The 17,023-nt window shown below is 37.2% G+C and overlaps 1 protein-coding gene across 3 annotated transcripts in view; it reads right to left on the bottom strand.

Annotated features, from left to right (window-relative positions):
• ASAP1 (ArfGAP with SH3 domain, ankyrin repeat and PH domain 1) overlaps positions 1 to 17,023 on the bottom strand; it is a 146,416-nt gene that overhangs the window by 50,312 nt on the left and 79,081 nt on the right. For all 3 annotated transcript variants that reach the window (XM_057429851.1, XM_057429852.1, XM_057429853.1), the window contains 7 exons: positions 12,601 to 12,746; positions 10,181 to 10,255; positions 9,771 to 9,820; positions 8,012 to 8,141; positions 7,203 to 7,288; positions 6,371 to 6,446; positions 5,463 to 5,549 (listed from right to left, as the gene is read on the bottom strand). In XM_057429851.1, the coding sequence (XP_057285834.1) occupies positions 5,463 to 5,549; positions 6,371 to 6,446; positions 7,203 to 7,288; positions 8,012 to 8,141; positions 9,771 to 9,820; positions 10,181 to 10,255; positions 12,601 to 12,746 (650 nt within the window). The remainder of the gene's footprint in view (positions 1 to 5,462; positions 5,550 to 6,370; positions 6,447 to 7,202; positions 7,289 to 8,011; positions 8,142 to 9,770; positions 9,821 to 10,180; positions 10,256 to 12,600; positions 12,747 to 17,023) is intronic.

Here is a 17,023-nt window from a genome sequence, read left to right as displayed (position 1 = left end):
AAAGTTCATTAAAACATTGACTTACTCTCCTAGACTTCGATCACGAAAGGCAAAAGGAACAGAGGGAAGAGAAAGCAAACAATTTAAAACAAGAATTATTATTTTATTTAAAAACCATGTTCCTTGAACATAAATTGCATAGCCCCCACATCTAGTAAAACAATTCCCCTTTCTAACAACAGTACTAGAAAGAAAGCAAAAACTACTCTTAGGCACACTGGTGTCTTTTCTCATCAAGTAACAAAACATCATAATAGAATCTGTGCAACCTTGCATATATGACATTGGATTAAAAAGCACCTAAGATGACTGAAGGATCAATTCTTACTAAATGCCTTCCACTCTTCAATACGTTTAAATTATCTAAAGTGATAGCTAGACTGCATCCTCCACCAAACCGAAGCCAATTCTGAATTTTCTTCCTTTGAAAAAGATCAGGCCCAAAATTAGCTTTTAATTTTTTGCAAGTGTATATAAAAAGGTACCATTAAGGACACATTGACAGAGTTTTAAATATAGCTGTGACACATTTATCTGCAAAACATCTGACAAAATCCCACAAAAAGATCAAAAGAAGTTCCATGACTCCCTTGGCAATAACCTTTTCTCTCTCAAAGCAGTTTCTTCCAATTACCGTAACCAATATATACTGAAGATTACTCCCTCCTATTTTATTCAGTGTCCTTACAACTGTTTTTTCATTTGGTAACAAATTCATAATGGGAGTTGAGAGAAGCGTTTGGTAAAACTGCTGGAAGCAGCACAACGGCTGTGTGCAATGTGCCATGTTTACGCTACCACAATAAGCAGCTTTTTTATTACAAGTGTATTTCAAACCTCCTACTTGTATTAGCTTAGGAAAGAATGAAATGAGACATAATTCCTGTTCCAAAGTGTCCATCAGATGGAGATTTGAGGAAAGGAAAGAATCAAGAAAACAGACATGAAACATGATTCTAAACACTAGCTACAACTTAGAGCTATTAACTTACATGTGTACCAATAATTAGCATACAAAAATAGGGAATAGAAGACTGTATTTAAGGCCTGGTTTCCTTTAGTATTTCAGCTTCTTAGATGTATAAGCACTCTTCAACATGCAAAATAAATACTTCATACAATTAAAGTTATACTAGTGCTCCTTAAAATATTTCCCCCCAAAACTATAAACCATAGTCATTTTAAAAAGTCAGGTAATTCTTGCACAGAAACTGCCCTAAATTAATTCCGAGACAGTAGATAGCAGCCACAAGAGACATTGCAGGTAACACAGCCACCGTAAATTGTACTTCACACAGCAATGCTACAGCTGTAGCACTTCAGCACAACCCAAGATTCAAAGACTGTCAAGAAGTGCCAGGTAATTGCAGAGATTTCAGCAAGGGAGGGACAGGTCTGCAGAACAATGTGCACGAGCATTAGAGATGTCCATAATGCTAAATAAACACCTTCAATGAATGCAAGAGTGAAACAAGAGTTGCATTGTAAGACCTCGAGCAAGTGTAGGGTTTTAGTACATTAGTGTTTCTTCCTGAATGAAAGGGTGGGTGCTGAAGAGCAGTTTTTCCCTACATGTGATTCTAAACTCAAAAACATCCTAAATGCTTAGTAGATTTAACAGCTATACAGGAATCATTTGTCATCTGGGACAGCAGGTCAGCCTCGGATGGGCAGGAACTTTCACTTATCTAATGGCAACTCCAAAGAGGTTAACAGTGACAGAATTTAGTTTGGACAGAAATCACTAATTTCAGCTTCCTTGTCTTGTACAAAGGAGCAAAAGAAACTTAAAGCCACACACCAACAGAGCCTCAATTTTAGTATTTCGAATTGTTCCCCTGCCACAGTAATTTTTGATAAGAGTATTTCTGAATCCTTACAAATCCACCAGAGAAAATCCCCTTCATTTCATATTCTTTGATATTTCCATTTATCCATAAATTTTCCAACTGTGAGATTATAATGCACTAAATATAAGGGGGGAAATGTATTCTTAATCACAATCAACCAGGCCATCTGTCACCATAATAAAGCCCAACTTTACATACTTGAAGATTCAGATATGCACAGTGATGGAGAGGTAACTGGTGAAATTCAGGCCCTGTGTCAAGTTTCATTGCCACTTAGGAAAGGAGTAATGACTACTGGCATGCTATTTCAGGATTCAAACATTGAATACCTAAGCAACAGAGACATTGTTTTATCAACCTCCTCAGTATCTGCCAGCATCATTCTGTTCTGACTCATGGAACTCATGAAAGTCATCACGTTGATTTTGAAACAGACACTTGAACATCCATGTGATAAAATGGTTATTTCATCCAAAGCAGTAGATTCTTTCATTACAGCAGATCTCTCCTGATTTGTCTGAATATCTGAGAATCATAGTATTGCTCCTTGTTCTTCTAGGACACATTTCAATTCCTTTCAAGCCAAACACTTTACAACTTTTTCACATAGCTAACATACATGTAAACACATGTTTTTCAGGAGTCCTAGGATTTGTCTACACTATTAAAAAAGCTGCATAGTTTACTCTGGTGATGTCTCTGAAGCTACTTTATTACAAAACTAAATGAAATACAATTATTCTGTTTTGGTGGAAGGTAACCTAACTTAAAACATAAAAATAAAACAAGTCAAATTGTGAAACTTAGACATGTATTTCATTTAGTTATTCCACCTCATAATACTCTATGAGCAACTTGAGTTGTCCTGTATGCAGCCATGTATGTAGAATACACAGCACCAAAGCATAACCCACTTGTCTTACTTTACTTGCAAGAGCTGGTTGATTACACAAGAACTTGAACTTACTCTACAGACAGGAGAGAAGGAGGTGTTTTTCTTTGCTTCCCAGATAATCAGCTTGTGGAAGAAAAAAGGTACACGAGAACAGAGGAGGTCTTGTTCTTCTGTGTGTTGAGAACTGATTCATAAAAACACTTTAGAATTTCCAAATAGCTCTTGAAATTTAATGTTCTCTGTTCCACTTTTGGGGATGAGGATGGAGAATGAGCACGAGTTACATTCAGAGTGATTTAGATGCTGGGGAGACTACAAATGTAACGCATGTATGGGAAGCTCTGCAAGTATTATGGAAGAGATCTAGTAGGTTCATATGCACAGATGGAAGGAAAAGAAGTATCAAGCAGAGCACCGGTATTAGATAGAACTGACAGGTCTACAATAAATTGGGATCTATTCAAAGGTGTGCTGTAGTGCTCCTGTCATCATTTGTGACAAAGAAATTCTGAAAACCGTTGACAGTACAGGGTAAGGCTGTGCTGTCCTTCAGAATGAAGTGATTAAAAGTGCAGGGAAAGGAATAGCATTTTGGCTAAGGTTTATTTGCTATACAGTGTACATCTACATTACGAAAGCACATATAGGCAAGTATTCAAAAGAATAAAAAAACACACCAATACACTATAAGGAATTACTCAGTCATTCCCTATTAACTGTAATTCCACCTTCAAGCCATAATCACAATGCGCTACCTACTAAATTACAGGACAGCCCATACAAATACTTACTTGCCCCAGTTATTGAAGTCCTACTTATGAAGAAGTTCCAAAAGAATTCTAGGAAAGATTTAGTAACCTTCACACCACATAAGAAACATTAACAAAAACTACTTTTAAAAGTACATTTAGTATTACATACACTGGAAAAATCAGTGCAGCTTTTGTGCATAATACTTATGTCTCAAAAATGTCCTGGAGTTCTCTGAAGGAATTAGCAAGAGGGATCAGACTCGTACAGTGTACCTGGACTTTCAGTGGGCACTTAGTGTTCCTTACGGAAGGTAAAGAATTACATTGCTACAGGACAAGAGAAAAGTCCTCAGATGACCTAAGAAGCAGGAAACAAACAATTGAGTTTCACAGAAAGCTGTGCCAGCACATCTGGTGTGCAACACTAAAACAATTTGGAAAAGGGTGAACAGTCAACTGCCAAAGTTTGCTAGATGGTATTAAACTATTCAGGCTCCCCAACAAAGGCTGACTGAAGAATTTCTGAAAGACCTTAAGACAGTAAACTTGACAATAAACAGCAAGTGAAGATCAGCATAAACAAATGCAAAGCGATGCAGAGGGGAAAAGTGAGATAATATGAGTTGACTATTAAGATTCTAAACCAGGATGATATGGTTATACCCTTAAAGCTGATTAAATTACATACACCACCTTCTCTGCACTAAGCACTCCTCAAAAACCAAGTCAATGTTAGGACTTTTCCACACAACATGTAGTAACAGAAGGTGACCATTTACACTGCTTCAAAAAGCAGCTGCACACGTTCAAAGACAGGAAATCCACTGGGTGGTGAAGAGACTGCAAAGACAGTCAAACTACTAATGGGAGGGTATTCGTTTTACTCTAAGAATCCATTAGTGATTGCTGTTGGACACTTGGCTGATGCAGTACCTTTGGTTGCAAATTACATTCTCATGTATATTTGGTATCAGCAACACTGACCCATCAGATATATGAATGATAATATATATGCAGCAGAATGGCATCTGTTTAATGTTTAATTATTATTAAATATGAATCATTATTATAAATATTTAATCAGCTGAGCAGACACCTAGCAAATGCTAATGTTTGCTTACCCTATGTTCAGTTTTCTCGTATGTAAATAAATCTTTTCCTAAAGGAAAGCCCTCCTCCTCCCCAACGCTCAGCTTTACCATGGCATATTCAGTATTTCTGACTCTCAGGCACTATGATTTGGAAAAAGCCACATTATTATCTCAGGTAAAAGCTGGGATGTACATTATATCTACCTCCTAGTTCAAAAGGAGTATTCCAGTACATCTGCAATGCACATTGCATATTGCCCCCTCTCTCTGATACCAGTGCAACTGATGTATTTTTAAGTGCCCTGACTCAGCCACTGCTATCTGGTTAACATACAGATTTTCTTCCTTACAGTCCAGTATTAGCAAAAGGCATTTGGGAAGCAGAACAGCAGCACAAAATCCACGTGAGTTGGCAGATGAATAGCAACATAGAAACCACATGTAACTGTGGCTTAGTCAGGATCACATAGGTCAGGAAAATCCTGGACACATCCTGGCTGGGGATGGCAGGACAGAACAAGGAAGTGTGCATTCAACCCATCTGTATTTTTTCCTGAACACTCATTCTTTATCATTGTCAAGGACATGATCCTAGGCTGGATGAAGAATCTATCTGACCCATTACAGCTGTTCTTGCAGTACATTAAAAAAGTGCACTAAAAAATTACACAAAAAAGTAACAATTTCTTCACACACAAAACTAATCTAAAATTATTATCTGCTGATATGCAGTTGAACATTCCAAGTGCTAGTTTTGCCATACGTTCAAAGTCCAACTCTTCTGAACCAGTAAGTACACAAATTAAACCAATTTCTGAAGACATAATTCTTGAATTCACATTATCTCTGAGAATAATGTGTCTAAATGATTTACCTCCTTCTGATCAAGCTGCAGAGAAGATTTTATCAAATCACGAAGGGCAGTAAGCTGTTTCTTTTCTTCATCTTGTGTCTGCTTTATCTATGGAAAGAGATTGCCATTATATGCTTTTTGGCTGTAACTTTCATTTCTTTTATGCACTGCAATGTACTGGTTTAGATGTCTTAAAAACCCAGTTCAACTACTCTGTGCTTCTATAATACCCGAGATTATATCCATGGACTAGTCCATTCTTCTGTGTTCACATTCTATGCACACATTACTTGAAAAGCAAGCTAAAACGAATGTACTCTGCATGCTGTGTTCCATGATGCTTTAATGGCTCACTATATCTAATGTAACTAAATTAGTTTCTGAAATATTAATTAAATAACTCCAATAAGCTTGACAGATGTTTTAAGGAATGGAAATACAGTTTAATTTAGCCACAAACTACAATAGCAAATGGGATTATTATAATTCTGATTATAGAATACAAAAGCACTTGGGTGACAAGCGGGTTTTGATTCCACATTATTACTTGCCTTAAATGAACATCACAAGTTAATTCACTTAAAAACTGCAGTGCTCTCATCAGGCAGTTTGGTTTTTTAGAAATTTAAGAGGTAGCTAAAATTGGTGCTAACAATGTAATCCAATTCAGACTCTGAATTGGTTTTATTTTAATGCAACATTAAATTAGTAATAGAATGAAAGCTACTTTTCCTAATAACTGTAAAAACAGAATAGAAAGTTTAAGATAGACAAGATGTTTTTTCCTTAGTCCAGATATATTCAAAGGACACACTTTGAATTTTTAAGGTACAAATGAAATAAACACCCTTATAGTCATATCTAAAATGTATTTATATAAACAAAATATTTCAATTTTCAGACATGAAACTACTTATAAGTAAACTTACATTATACAGGTCAGCAGCCAACTTTTCAATATATTGTTTAAGTTTATCAGCTGTTTTCAAGCCATCCTGGAAGAAACTACATTGAAAAATACCTGTGATTTATCAGGAATAGGTATAATTCATAACACAAAGTGGATTGTCTTGGGAAAAAAAATACCAGACAAAACCCAATAAAACTTATCCAGCTCCTCCATGTTCACAAACAAAGCAACAACAAACCCTCAACAAAACCAGCCTTCCTAGTCTTTTTAAACTACAATACCTTTCAGGAGTGGAGATACACTGCTGTGACTTTAACAATTATCAAATTAGGGAGAATATAGTTTAGATTATTTTTATCCCTGCAACATGTTTCCCCTTTACGATTTCTAAAACCTTTTTCCTGTATTTAACCTAAGTTCCTGCACATTTGCCTTTGTGATTCTACTGATGACAAAGTTGTAACTTGACATTTTCACATCAAGGAATTTGAAAGAAATCACTGGCTGTCACAATGGTTTTAAATTTTACATATACTCTAAAAACTAACAGATAGAATAAAGAAGCTGTTTCTAAAACTACTTTCTAGATCTATGCCTCATGAACTAAAATTAATCCTGTATGCAACGTGAGGTTTTCCCTTGGCTCCTTTCTCCATCACTCCCCTACCCCAGTCACTAACTCTCATACACTCTACTGACTGACTACAGTAAGATGAAGGTGCAGACACCTGGTAGATTACAATTATGACACAGAAATTATTCATGCAACCAAAGCAAAGTCAAAACAAAATGAAACAAACATATATGTAAAAAAGGAAATGGTAACTAAAGCTTGAAAGCCTTACACTTACTTGCATTGTGCATGGTAATACTTAATCAGGTTCTGCAGAAGGTCCACACCCTTTTTTGTCTTTATTTCATTAACCTTAATAAGATACTGTACAGACAGTGAAAAACATGTTGGTAATTACTCCTCACAACCTTCAACAGTTTTTAATCAATAAAACATATTTTCCTCAATGAATTAATCTCTCTGTGCTTAAGCTGTGTGCTGACTCATAAGCCACCAGTCCACCACAGTTTAGCAGTTTATTTGGCCATTCCAAGAAATTCCAACACTCCAAACACATGCAACATTTTCAAGAAAAAGTTTCATCTTTTACAACTGTCTTAAGATGTTCCTTTTTAAATGCAGCAATTACTGGCATATTCTAAAAATGTAAATACTTTGCAATAGAGTACTTATAACTAAAATGTAATATAGAGAACTATTAATATAAAAAGCAGTTTTATGGAACTAACAGATCACTATAATTCATAGCTTCAATGGAAATTTTTAAAGGTTTCAGAAAGCACGTTGGAAGAAGAGATCAAAAATACTTCCTGAATGGCTCAACCATAAACCTTAAAAAATAAGAAATATTTCTATAGCATAGACTCAGCACAACCTTAGCATAATAATCTAATAAGAAAGGAATAAACCAAAAGGAAGTCAAGTTTTGTAGAGTTGCTAAAAGAATTATCTTTATATTGATGTACTGTGTGACCTTGAGATCATTGCCTCCCTCCACCCCCATTAAACAACAAATTAGGTTTCACCCCCTTTAAGTAAAAGGGTCCACAAGTTATGGCATCATAAAAGCTGGAACTTGCTTCTTACTTCACACATCTGTAGCTGAAATAGTCGCCTTTCCTTCTCCATTTCCTCTGCTATCTCGGCTCCTGTTATTTCAGTTCTTATCATCCCATGCTGTTTTGCATGTTCTCTTTTTTCCTTTTCAATTTTCGTGCTGAAATTTTAATTACAAAACATTTTAAAGGATTTCTTCTACTAACATGTGACCTTGTATTATTTAGGGAAGGAAAAAAAAAACAAAAACCATCGAGAAATGCCATCCAGAGGGACCTCGACACGCTTGTGAGGTGGGCTGATGCCAACCTCATGAAGTTTAACCATGACAGGTGCAAGGTCCTACACCTGGATCAGAGCAATCCCAGGCACAGCTACAGGTTGGGCAGAGAAGAGATTCAGAGCAGCCCTGTGGAGAAGGACTTGGGGGTGTTGGTCGATGAGAAAATGAACATGAGCCAGCTTCAGTGTGCACATGCAGCCCAGAAAGCCAACCGTATCCTGGGCTGCATTAAAAGGAGCATGACCAGCAGGTCGAAGGAGGTGATCCTGCCCCTTCACTCTGCTCTCAGGAGACCTCACCTGGAGTATTGTGTGCAGTTCTGGTGTCCTCAACATAAAAAGGACATGGAACTGTTGGAACAAGTCCAGAGAAGGGCCACGAGGATGATCAGGGGACTGGAGCACCTCCCGTATGAAGACAGGCTGAGAAAGTTGGGGCTGTTCAGTCTGGACAAGAGAAGGCTGCATGGAGACCTCATAGCAGCCTTCCAGTATCTGAAGGGGGCCTATGGGGATGCTGGAGAGGGACTCTTCATTAGAGACTGTAGTGACAGGACAAGGGATAACAGGTTAAAACTTAAACAGGGGAAGTTTAGATTGGATATAAGGAGGAAATTCTTTCCTGTTAGGGTGGTGAGGCACTGGAATAGGCTGCCCAGGGAGGCTGTGAATGCTCCATCCCTGGCAGTGTTCAAGACCAGGCTTCATGAGGCCTTGGGTGATATGGTTTAGTGTGAGGTGTCCCTGCCCATGGCGGGGGGGTTGGAACTAGATGATCTTAAAGTCCTTTCCAACCCTAACTATTCTATGATTCTATGAAACATTTATTAATGCTGATAATAAATATTGCAGCACTTCTTAGTGGCCTGACTTTTTCCTTTCATAGCTTTCCCCCAACCTTCTGGTTATAGACAAATGAGACAAAATTAATAATAGGATTAAAAAGGGGAATAAATTGAAGGATACAAAATATGAATTAACTCCTGAGGGCTCTTGAATTCTGATAAAGCAACTGCACATCACTTCCTTGAGAGCATTCCGAACCATTCCACTAACAATTCTGCAACTGTGATACTACTGGTTTCCAACCTTCTATTTTTATAAATCATCCTTTACCCAGAAAAGACAGGTATTATAGCAAGAAAGTATTTTTTAAAGCCACAGATATTTCAGAAGTCACACCAACTCCACTAAAATTCTTGTCTCAGAAAAACACAGTTCTGCAATACAGGACAACACATAAATCTCACTTTTTATTATAGATATATTTTATGTATATGGTTATGTGTAAATGCCACCTGAAATCTCACAATTCCTTTTACCATGGTCAGTATCTGTGCATTAAGTATGTTCTTTACTACTTCATAAAGCAACTAAAATAGTCTCTATTAGCGCAGAAGAGAGATCCACAGAGGAGATGCCTTGCTCATGTTCACATTCATATCCACAGATACAGCACATGGTTTGGGAAGAGGAGGGAATGGGGGTAAGGGAGAAAAATACTTACAATTTGGTTTCATAATCCTTCCAGGCTTTGTCAAAAGGTTTTTTGAGGTCCTTAGGAAACAGAAAAATCACACAGAGCATTTTTAAAGCTTTGCCATTATGCTTACTAGACACTAAGTTATAAACAGCAATAAAAAATACTGTTTTCTTTTAAAACTTTTCAGGCAACATTTGGAAAACAATGCTATTTTTGAATCTTGTAAAGCAGTGCTTTCCTGGGCATGTTAAGACACGAATTTACAGTAAAATTCTAAAGCAGCATCAGAGTCCAGGCAATTTTTAATTTGCTCTTTGGATTACATACATATGAATGGATGCCAATGTAAGAAATACTGCCCTGGATGAATGAAAAAAAGTCACAAGGCAGCTGAACCTGAAACCACGTCCTTAAATAAAGTTTTCAACACTTACCCCTTTAACACCTTTTAGGTCTCCTTTTAAGAGAGAATCCAAAGTGAAAATAACATTGTGGCTTAAACCTTGGAGCTAAAGAGAAAAACATTATACCGTTATAATTCAAAAAAGACTTATTGTGATCTTATCAAACTCCTGTCAACAACGAAGTTGCAATCACCTCAAGATGTATAAATTAATGGTACATTCAAATCTGGGAAGAATTACTAAATATTCATAAACAGACATAGAAGCATTATGATTATTCTTCATTATAAAGGGTAATAATTTAAAAGTAGCATATAAGCAAAGTTTTGAAAATACCTCAAGGTAATCTCCAGTCTTGAAGCAAACATTTGAACACTGCTTAATTATTTAGGAAGCAAATTAGGTTTTGGAACAAATGTTTCTTATAGCCTCCTGAGGAAAAAGCAAGGACCTGCTGTGCTACAGGCAGACAACACGCAAGGCGCATGTTAATTCAGCCTCAAACAAAAGGAGCAAAGAGTGTCACCAGCTCTTTGATTATTCCCAGCTAGTTGCAAAGACTGTTCCTTTCCCTGTCCAGTGTGGAAATCTGGCATCTCCTTAAACTCACCAGAGTTTAAATTTCACCCCATTAAGTCCATGCCTGTTTGATTACATATCTCTGGATATGTTCCATTTGTCTTTGCCAATGTGAATTTAGGAAACCCCACTGCTGTGATCCTATCTGAGCACGTATGGGGGGCATGGCTCTCAAAGGGTCATGACCACAGCAAAGACACATGTATCAGTACTACCCCAGTCTAATGAGAAGTCTGTTGCATCTCCTACTTCATCCCTCCATTTCTCCCCCAAAATACTCAATGAATTCTCCCGTTCCTTGCTAAAGAAGGACAGGGAGAACAATAGGAAGGCTGCAAAATATCACATCCTCTGCTTGTAAACCAAAGAAGTAGGGAAGTGTTACATTAGTGTTTCTAACCCATCATATGTATGGCCCAGCTCCCCTCTCCTATAATGTCTTCAGAGCATATTTTAGTCCACAAAACTGAGTTTTAAGGGACTTTTGTGAAATAGATGATTCACACAGATGACAATATCTAAATGACCACTCAAACAGGTTTTTCAGGTGTAAAGTTCCAGTCACAAACTCCATGTATATCCAAAAGCCATGTATGAAAAATTCAATATTCCATTTTCAAGTGACATTATGCAATTTTAAATACATGCACATAAAAATTTCTCCTTTGTTGCAACAATTAATGCTCAAATACTGATTTTGAAAAAGCAACTTGATCACTTTTAGTGATTAAAACCCCAAAAGATCTTTTTTCTTCACCTGACATCATTAAGGAGTTTGTAGCAGATAGTCTAAGCTTCAATTCTATTTTAAGAGCTAGATTCTGTTTTTCTTTCTACTGAGCTTAATCATTTGCATGACCCCCACACAATATTATTTCACAATGGAAATAAAAGGAGCCTGGGAATTTTAGAGGATTATTCCTTTCTGCAGTTTGCCCTCCGTTGGATTTTTATCTCAATCCATCACAACCGACAACTCCATTGCAATGTCAGTTTTGTCAGAGAAGGAAAAGAATTATGAATATTAAGCCTACAAGTGATTAAGCTTTCTACTTTATCAACACATGATTGAAGAATAGCTATTGCTGTTTTCATTCTCAACCATTTAAATCTGTTTCCACTTAAGCTAAACTGAAGTTCATATCTCAAATGTGAATTTTGAAAAACAGTAGTCAAAAGGCATGAACAACAGTACATTAGTCCAGCTTTTTTCATTTTTCCAAGTGTAATCATTAAGGATAACCAATTCAAGCCACTAATACTTGGCTTGAAATTACTGAACAATAGCCAGCTAGTCAAAATAAAAATCCCATCTAAATAGTAGTATCTTACTCCAATATGGCAACATTTTGGAATTGTTTATTACATTGTTGAAGATTTGATAAAACAGTAGCTGAAATGAATTGGAAACATGTCTGATAAAGCAAAACAGTCTCATATCTAGAGCAAAATATGGGAAAACCCTTTAACAGATGGAAACACATATGATAATTTGGCAAGGAGGGATGTGAACAGAAGATAATTGGTACACAAAGATTAGCTGAGGACATTTAGAGAAAAGGGAGGTGGGAAAAACAGGCCTTAAGCACTTGGAAAAAGCCAAGCACCATGTACAATAACAGAAAAAAACAAGTCATCTGCAAGCACTGCCAATGTTCTTCCCAAACCTCATCCAGATCAATTTAAAGATACCAATGCAGTCATTTTCACATATGCAATCTTCAAACAGTTTTTTAATGCACTATTATAATGAATTACTGCAGAAAGAATGAAACATGGAAAAGGAAAGGAGATGGGACACCCCAAGAATGTTGAAAACCTAGACTAGTGTTGACAATGGAAAAAACCTAATGAAGCATGAAAGTCCTCACCAGGTTCTTCAGCAGCGTTGATAATTCTTTAGTAAGCGTGGAAAACTTTACAAAAGCTGTGCCAAGATCTGGATTATCCCGACTTAAAAAATTACTTCCGAATTTATCTAGTACTTGTGCATAGTTTTCTTCATTTTGGACATGATCTGAAAAGAAGAAAAAGTCAAAAATGATCATTTTAATATTGAAAAAAATTTACAAATAGGCAGGTTTTAAATCAGCAACTTGAATGTGTAGCACATCAAGGATAAAAGCTCTGTAGTTATCTATAAAGTAGTAAGATCAAGCAAAGGTCAATCAAGCTAAGTACATGTGCTCGTTTTGTGAGCTACGCAGGAATTTATAAGTGTCTACTGTAATGCAAGCTACTTTTAATTGTAATGTAGGCACTTACAGAACAGAAAAAGTCAATAGCATCAGATATAAAAGGAGACCAAGCCTGAACATGACTGCAAGAAGAAACAGGTCTTATAGACAAATATTCCCTTTTCAAGTGCTTTGAAAACCAGAGCTACCACACAGGATGCAATGTGTTGCGGTACATCGCCAAAGACTTGCTTCAATGTTAATGGCAAACTGCATGCACAGAGAGGTCAGAACAAGATGATGACATTTAAGTCAGAGAAAGGAAGCAAAAATCCTTAACTCAAGGATGAAGGAAGTTCTGAATTAGAAACCACTGTGCCCAAAATGCTTTCCTGCTTCTATTAATTTCCTTTCTGGCATCTGTTTGCATATTTTCTTTTATTTCAATTTAGTATCTTTAAATAGAAAGTTTGCCACTGCAGCCCCTAGGAACAAAACTCCATCTCTTAGAGGAATATTGGTGGTATTAATTATTTCACCTTAATGAGTTTCCTAGTCTTACTATGGTTTTTTTTCCTACCAGCCGCAAATACAAAACCACAGAGCTACTGAACTAGATGTGTGTAATGACAGGGGGAAGAAAGAGAAAATAGTTGCCAATAGGTACCATGTTTTTACCACAAACCCACAAGTTTTATATTCTTCAAGCTGTCATATTGCCTGAGAGCAACTGAATTACAAGGAATGGGGGGAAGAAAACTGAAACATAAGTTTCAAACAAGGCTAGTGGGTAATGCTCCACAATCTACTTTGACATTAACCAAGAGCCAATGTAGAGTTAAACAATCACAGTTTTTAAGGTATTATGGGTACGCAAAACAACAGTGCACTAAAGCTCCAACAAAACCTAGTGAAGACCTATAAGATGACAAAAAAAATATTTGCAATATTTATTTATGCAAAACAAAGCCCAAACCCCACGTATTTGACAAGTTCCATTCTAAACAGACATTAACACTGAGGTTTTCAAAATGCCAAATATTTAATCGTATGATAATATGGAATTGTAATTCAAGCAGTATGTTTTTTAATGAAACTGTTCAAAAACCGTATGGTTTTAATCCAAGTGGCTTAGCATCAAATCCAAGGAAACCACTATATAATAATAAAACCTGCAGTTTGTTTTGACGTAAAAGCTGTTGCATAAATATAAACAGAAGACTTTATCTAGGAAGGAGCTTTGGCTTATGCAGTCCTGAGATAATAAAGCTCAAATGTACTGAACAGTGCTGAAAGAAAAGGAAGGAGAATGGAATAAGGTCAGGAGAAGTCTGCTAGATCATGAAACCCCTATCCGTGCCTGTGAAGCCCATCTAACCCCACAATGACTCTCAGTATTTTGATTTTAAGCACTGTGTCGTTTCACAGAGTATTTTCAAAAGTGATTTCATAGAAAGACTGAAAAAGAGCTGGAGACAAGGACTGCTTTCTTTATCTGTGGAAAGGCAAAAAAATTCCCCATCAGAAAGAGGAAGCAGGGAGTGGATCATTGTCCTGGAACAATATATAGGAAATTCTCAAGAATCCCAGACTACAAATCACCTAAATCTAGACATGAGGCTTTGATTATGATGTAAAGGGAATATTCTGTAGTTACCACACACACAACATTCAAGTACTGTGTAAGAATAATAGATTGCCATTTTTTACATAGCTATCAGTGTAAATCTTGTCAAACGAGAGCAAAAAAACTTTGTGTTGAAGAGGTAAGGCTGTTCCCTACTTGACCTTAACGGCAGACTCATGAAAAACTAAATCAGCAACGTAGCCTGTGCTAAAATGTAACATACGTAAGCCAACATGCTTAAAGCAAAGAACATGCTTTAATCTCCCTGTACTTACATGAGTGCCTCATGCAAACACAGAAACAACTTCCTAGTATCCCAATAGAATTTTCTTTGCAAAGAGAAAGCTGTAACATGCATGTTTACTTCCTTAGATACAAGTACTGTAGGAAGGACTCTAATAACCCTAGAGAGGGAGGCATGATACTGACAGCAGTACATACAAAAGATAATGTTTGTCTTCTACAACCAGTTCATATCTTCTCAATAACATAAACAAAGCTCAGTACTATGATGAAAACAAAACAGCTTCCCCAAAGAGACATTCTCCTCCTTCAGCAGCTACCTGAGAGGTGCCAGGACCATGGACAATTAAGTCTCTAAACCCACTCCCTTCAAAATGAATATAGGCAGGGACAGGGGCCTCACTAATCACTACCCAACAGGATCTGGTAGGGCATCCAGTACATGAGTCCATGGTTAGAACCTCACTACAGAACAGTAGATGTAGCATAAAGACACGTATTAGACCAGATACAGCAGTGGTATTTTCTGGGCTGAAAGATCAGAGAATCACAGAATGGTTTGGGTTGGAAGGGACCTTAAAGCTCATCCAGTTCCAACCCCCTGCCACAGGCAGGGACATATTCCACTAGACCAGGTTGCTCAAAGCCCCATCCAGCCTGGCCTTGAACACTACCAAGGATGGGGCAAGCTCAGCTTCTCAGTGCAACCTGTTCTACTGCCTCATCACTTTCATAGTGAGAAATTTCTTCCTTATGTATGCATCTTCTCCATAATCCACCCCGTCACCTCTGTGTAACACCCAGCACAGGATTTACCTTTGAGAAAACCCTGGTAGGGTGCAGTGCACAGCAATGTTGTGGCATCCCATACTTCAGTGCTACAACCTGTATATTGAAGATTACATATTAAGAAGAAATAATACAAACACATCTGAAGATGCAGATCCAAGCAAGTGAGGAAGAACTGCAGCCTTAGCAGCTTACAGCAGCCTGTTGCTGCACAGCACTACTCACCAGAAGCAGGGAGCACACCTACTTTGAGCCCCGAGCATCCAGAATTTAAGGACTCCCACGGCTGAATCCCACCTTGTTCTGCTACCCCAGGCAGTCACCTGAAGCTATGTCTAAAGTCAACTTGTGGTAAAAACTTTCCCCAGGACAAAGACAAAACTCTTTCACTGAAACTCGTAACATTCAGTAAGTGCTATGCTTATTTCCCATTAAATACTTACCAGAATTTAGACTATGCTTCAGAACCCAGTGAAATTCATGTCTAATTGTGCACATTAAGTAAGGAAACTGAAGAACAAACACTGAAGAGAGGCTAAAGAACAGCCTTTATGTAGTAGAGCTAGAAAACACAGCACTAAAATTTAAGCCTTAAAGTCTCCTTTTGTTCACATATATTACTTTGCAAACACTTAATAATAAGACTAATAATATAATTATTCAGAATCCTCATCAGCTTGAAGCTATTTTTATGTTGCACTTCATAAAATGGCTTTATTCCAAGGGTAGCTGGAGGAAAAATAACCAAGGTCAGAGCCAAGCTGCACTTATGAATGAAAAAAGACTCAGAAAGACTTTAGAAAAAGCAAGCGAGCTGCTGAGGTTAAAAACGATGGCAAAAGAAGTTTGCATCCGTTTTCATTTCATCCTTCACAAAGGTGAAATGTAATGAAAAAGTAAGAGAAAAGAAAAAGGATATTCGAGCACCATATTCTTATCTGGCATTGATGAAAATAATGTCTTTTGGACTGACATTGCTGAAGGGAAAAGTAATAAAAGCCTTTCTCAAAGATTCCCAGTGCAAGGAGTGTCTCAGGGAGTCTGCAAGGTTCTCTAGACCATGCAAAGCAGAGAGATAACCAGCCCAGAAAGGTAAATGACTCCTTTTTGCACCTGTGTTCATTGCTGCCATGCTTGGGAAGTTCTCAGGGAAGGATTTTCTTTTAACTCTGCTTCGGAGGACTTATACCAAATCCAAGTGCTAAGAGTAGAATTCATAAAAGTTGACAAAATGAGTAATGGCAAGTCACTCACACCCACACACAGAAGAATAAAACAGGCAAACTATCGTTGTAAAGTAAAGCATCTTATTTAAAACTGCCTCTATACTACAGGGAGAATGAGAAGCAAATATATTTTTTTTAATTTTTTAATAAGAACTCCAGAGGAAACTGAGAATTCCAGTATGCAGCAGCAGAGCAGTAATGCTTACATATTCTTCAGGCAATTTGTAGAAAC

This window comes from Pezoporus wallicus, unplaced genomic scaffold, assembly GCF_028554395.1.
Source record: "Pezoporus wallicus isolate ANWC-B61680 ecotype Strahan unplaced genomic scaffold, APGP_CSIRO_Pwel_v1 contig_7545, whole genome shotgun sequence".
In the NCBI taxonomy this organism is placed as follows: Eukaryota; Metazoa; Chordata; class Aves; order Psittaciformes; family Psittacidae; genus Pezoporus; species Pezoporus wallicus.
Note: the sequence above shows the minus strand (reverse complement) of the source record. Positions and strands in the feature narration are given on the sequence as shown.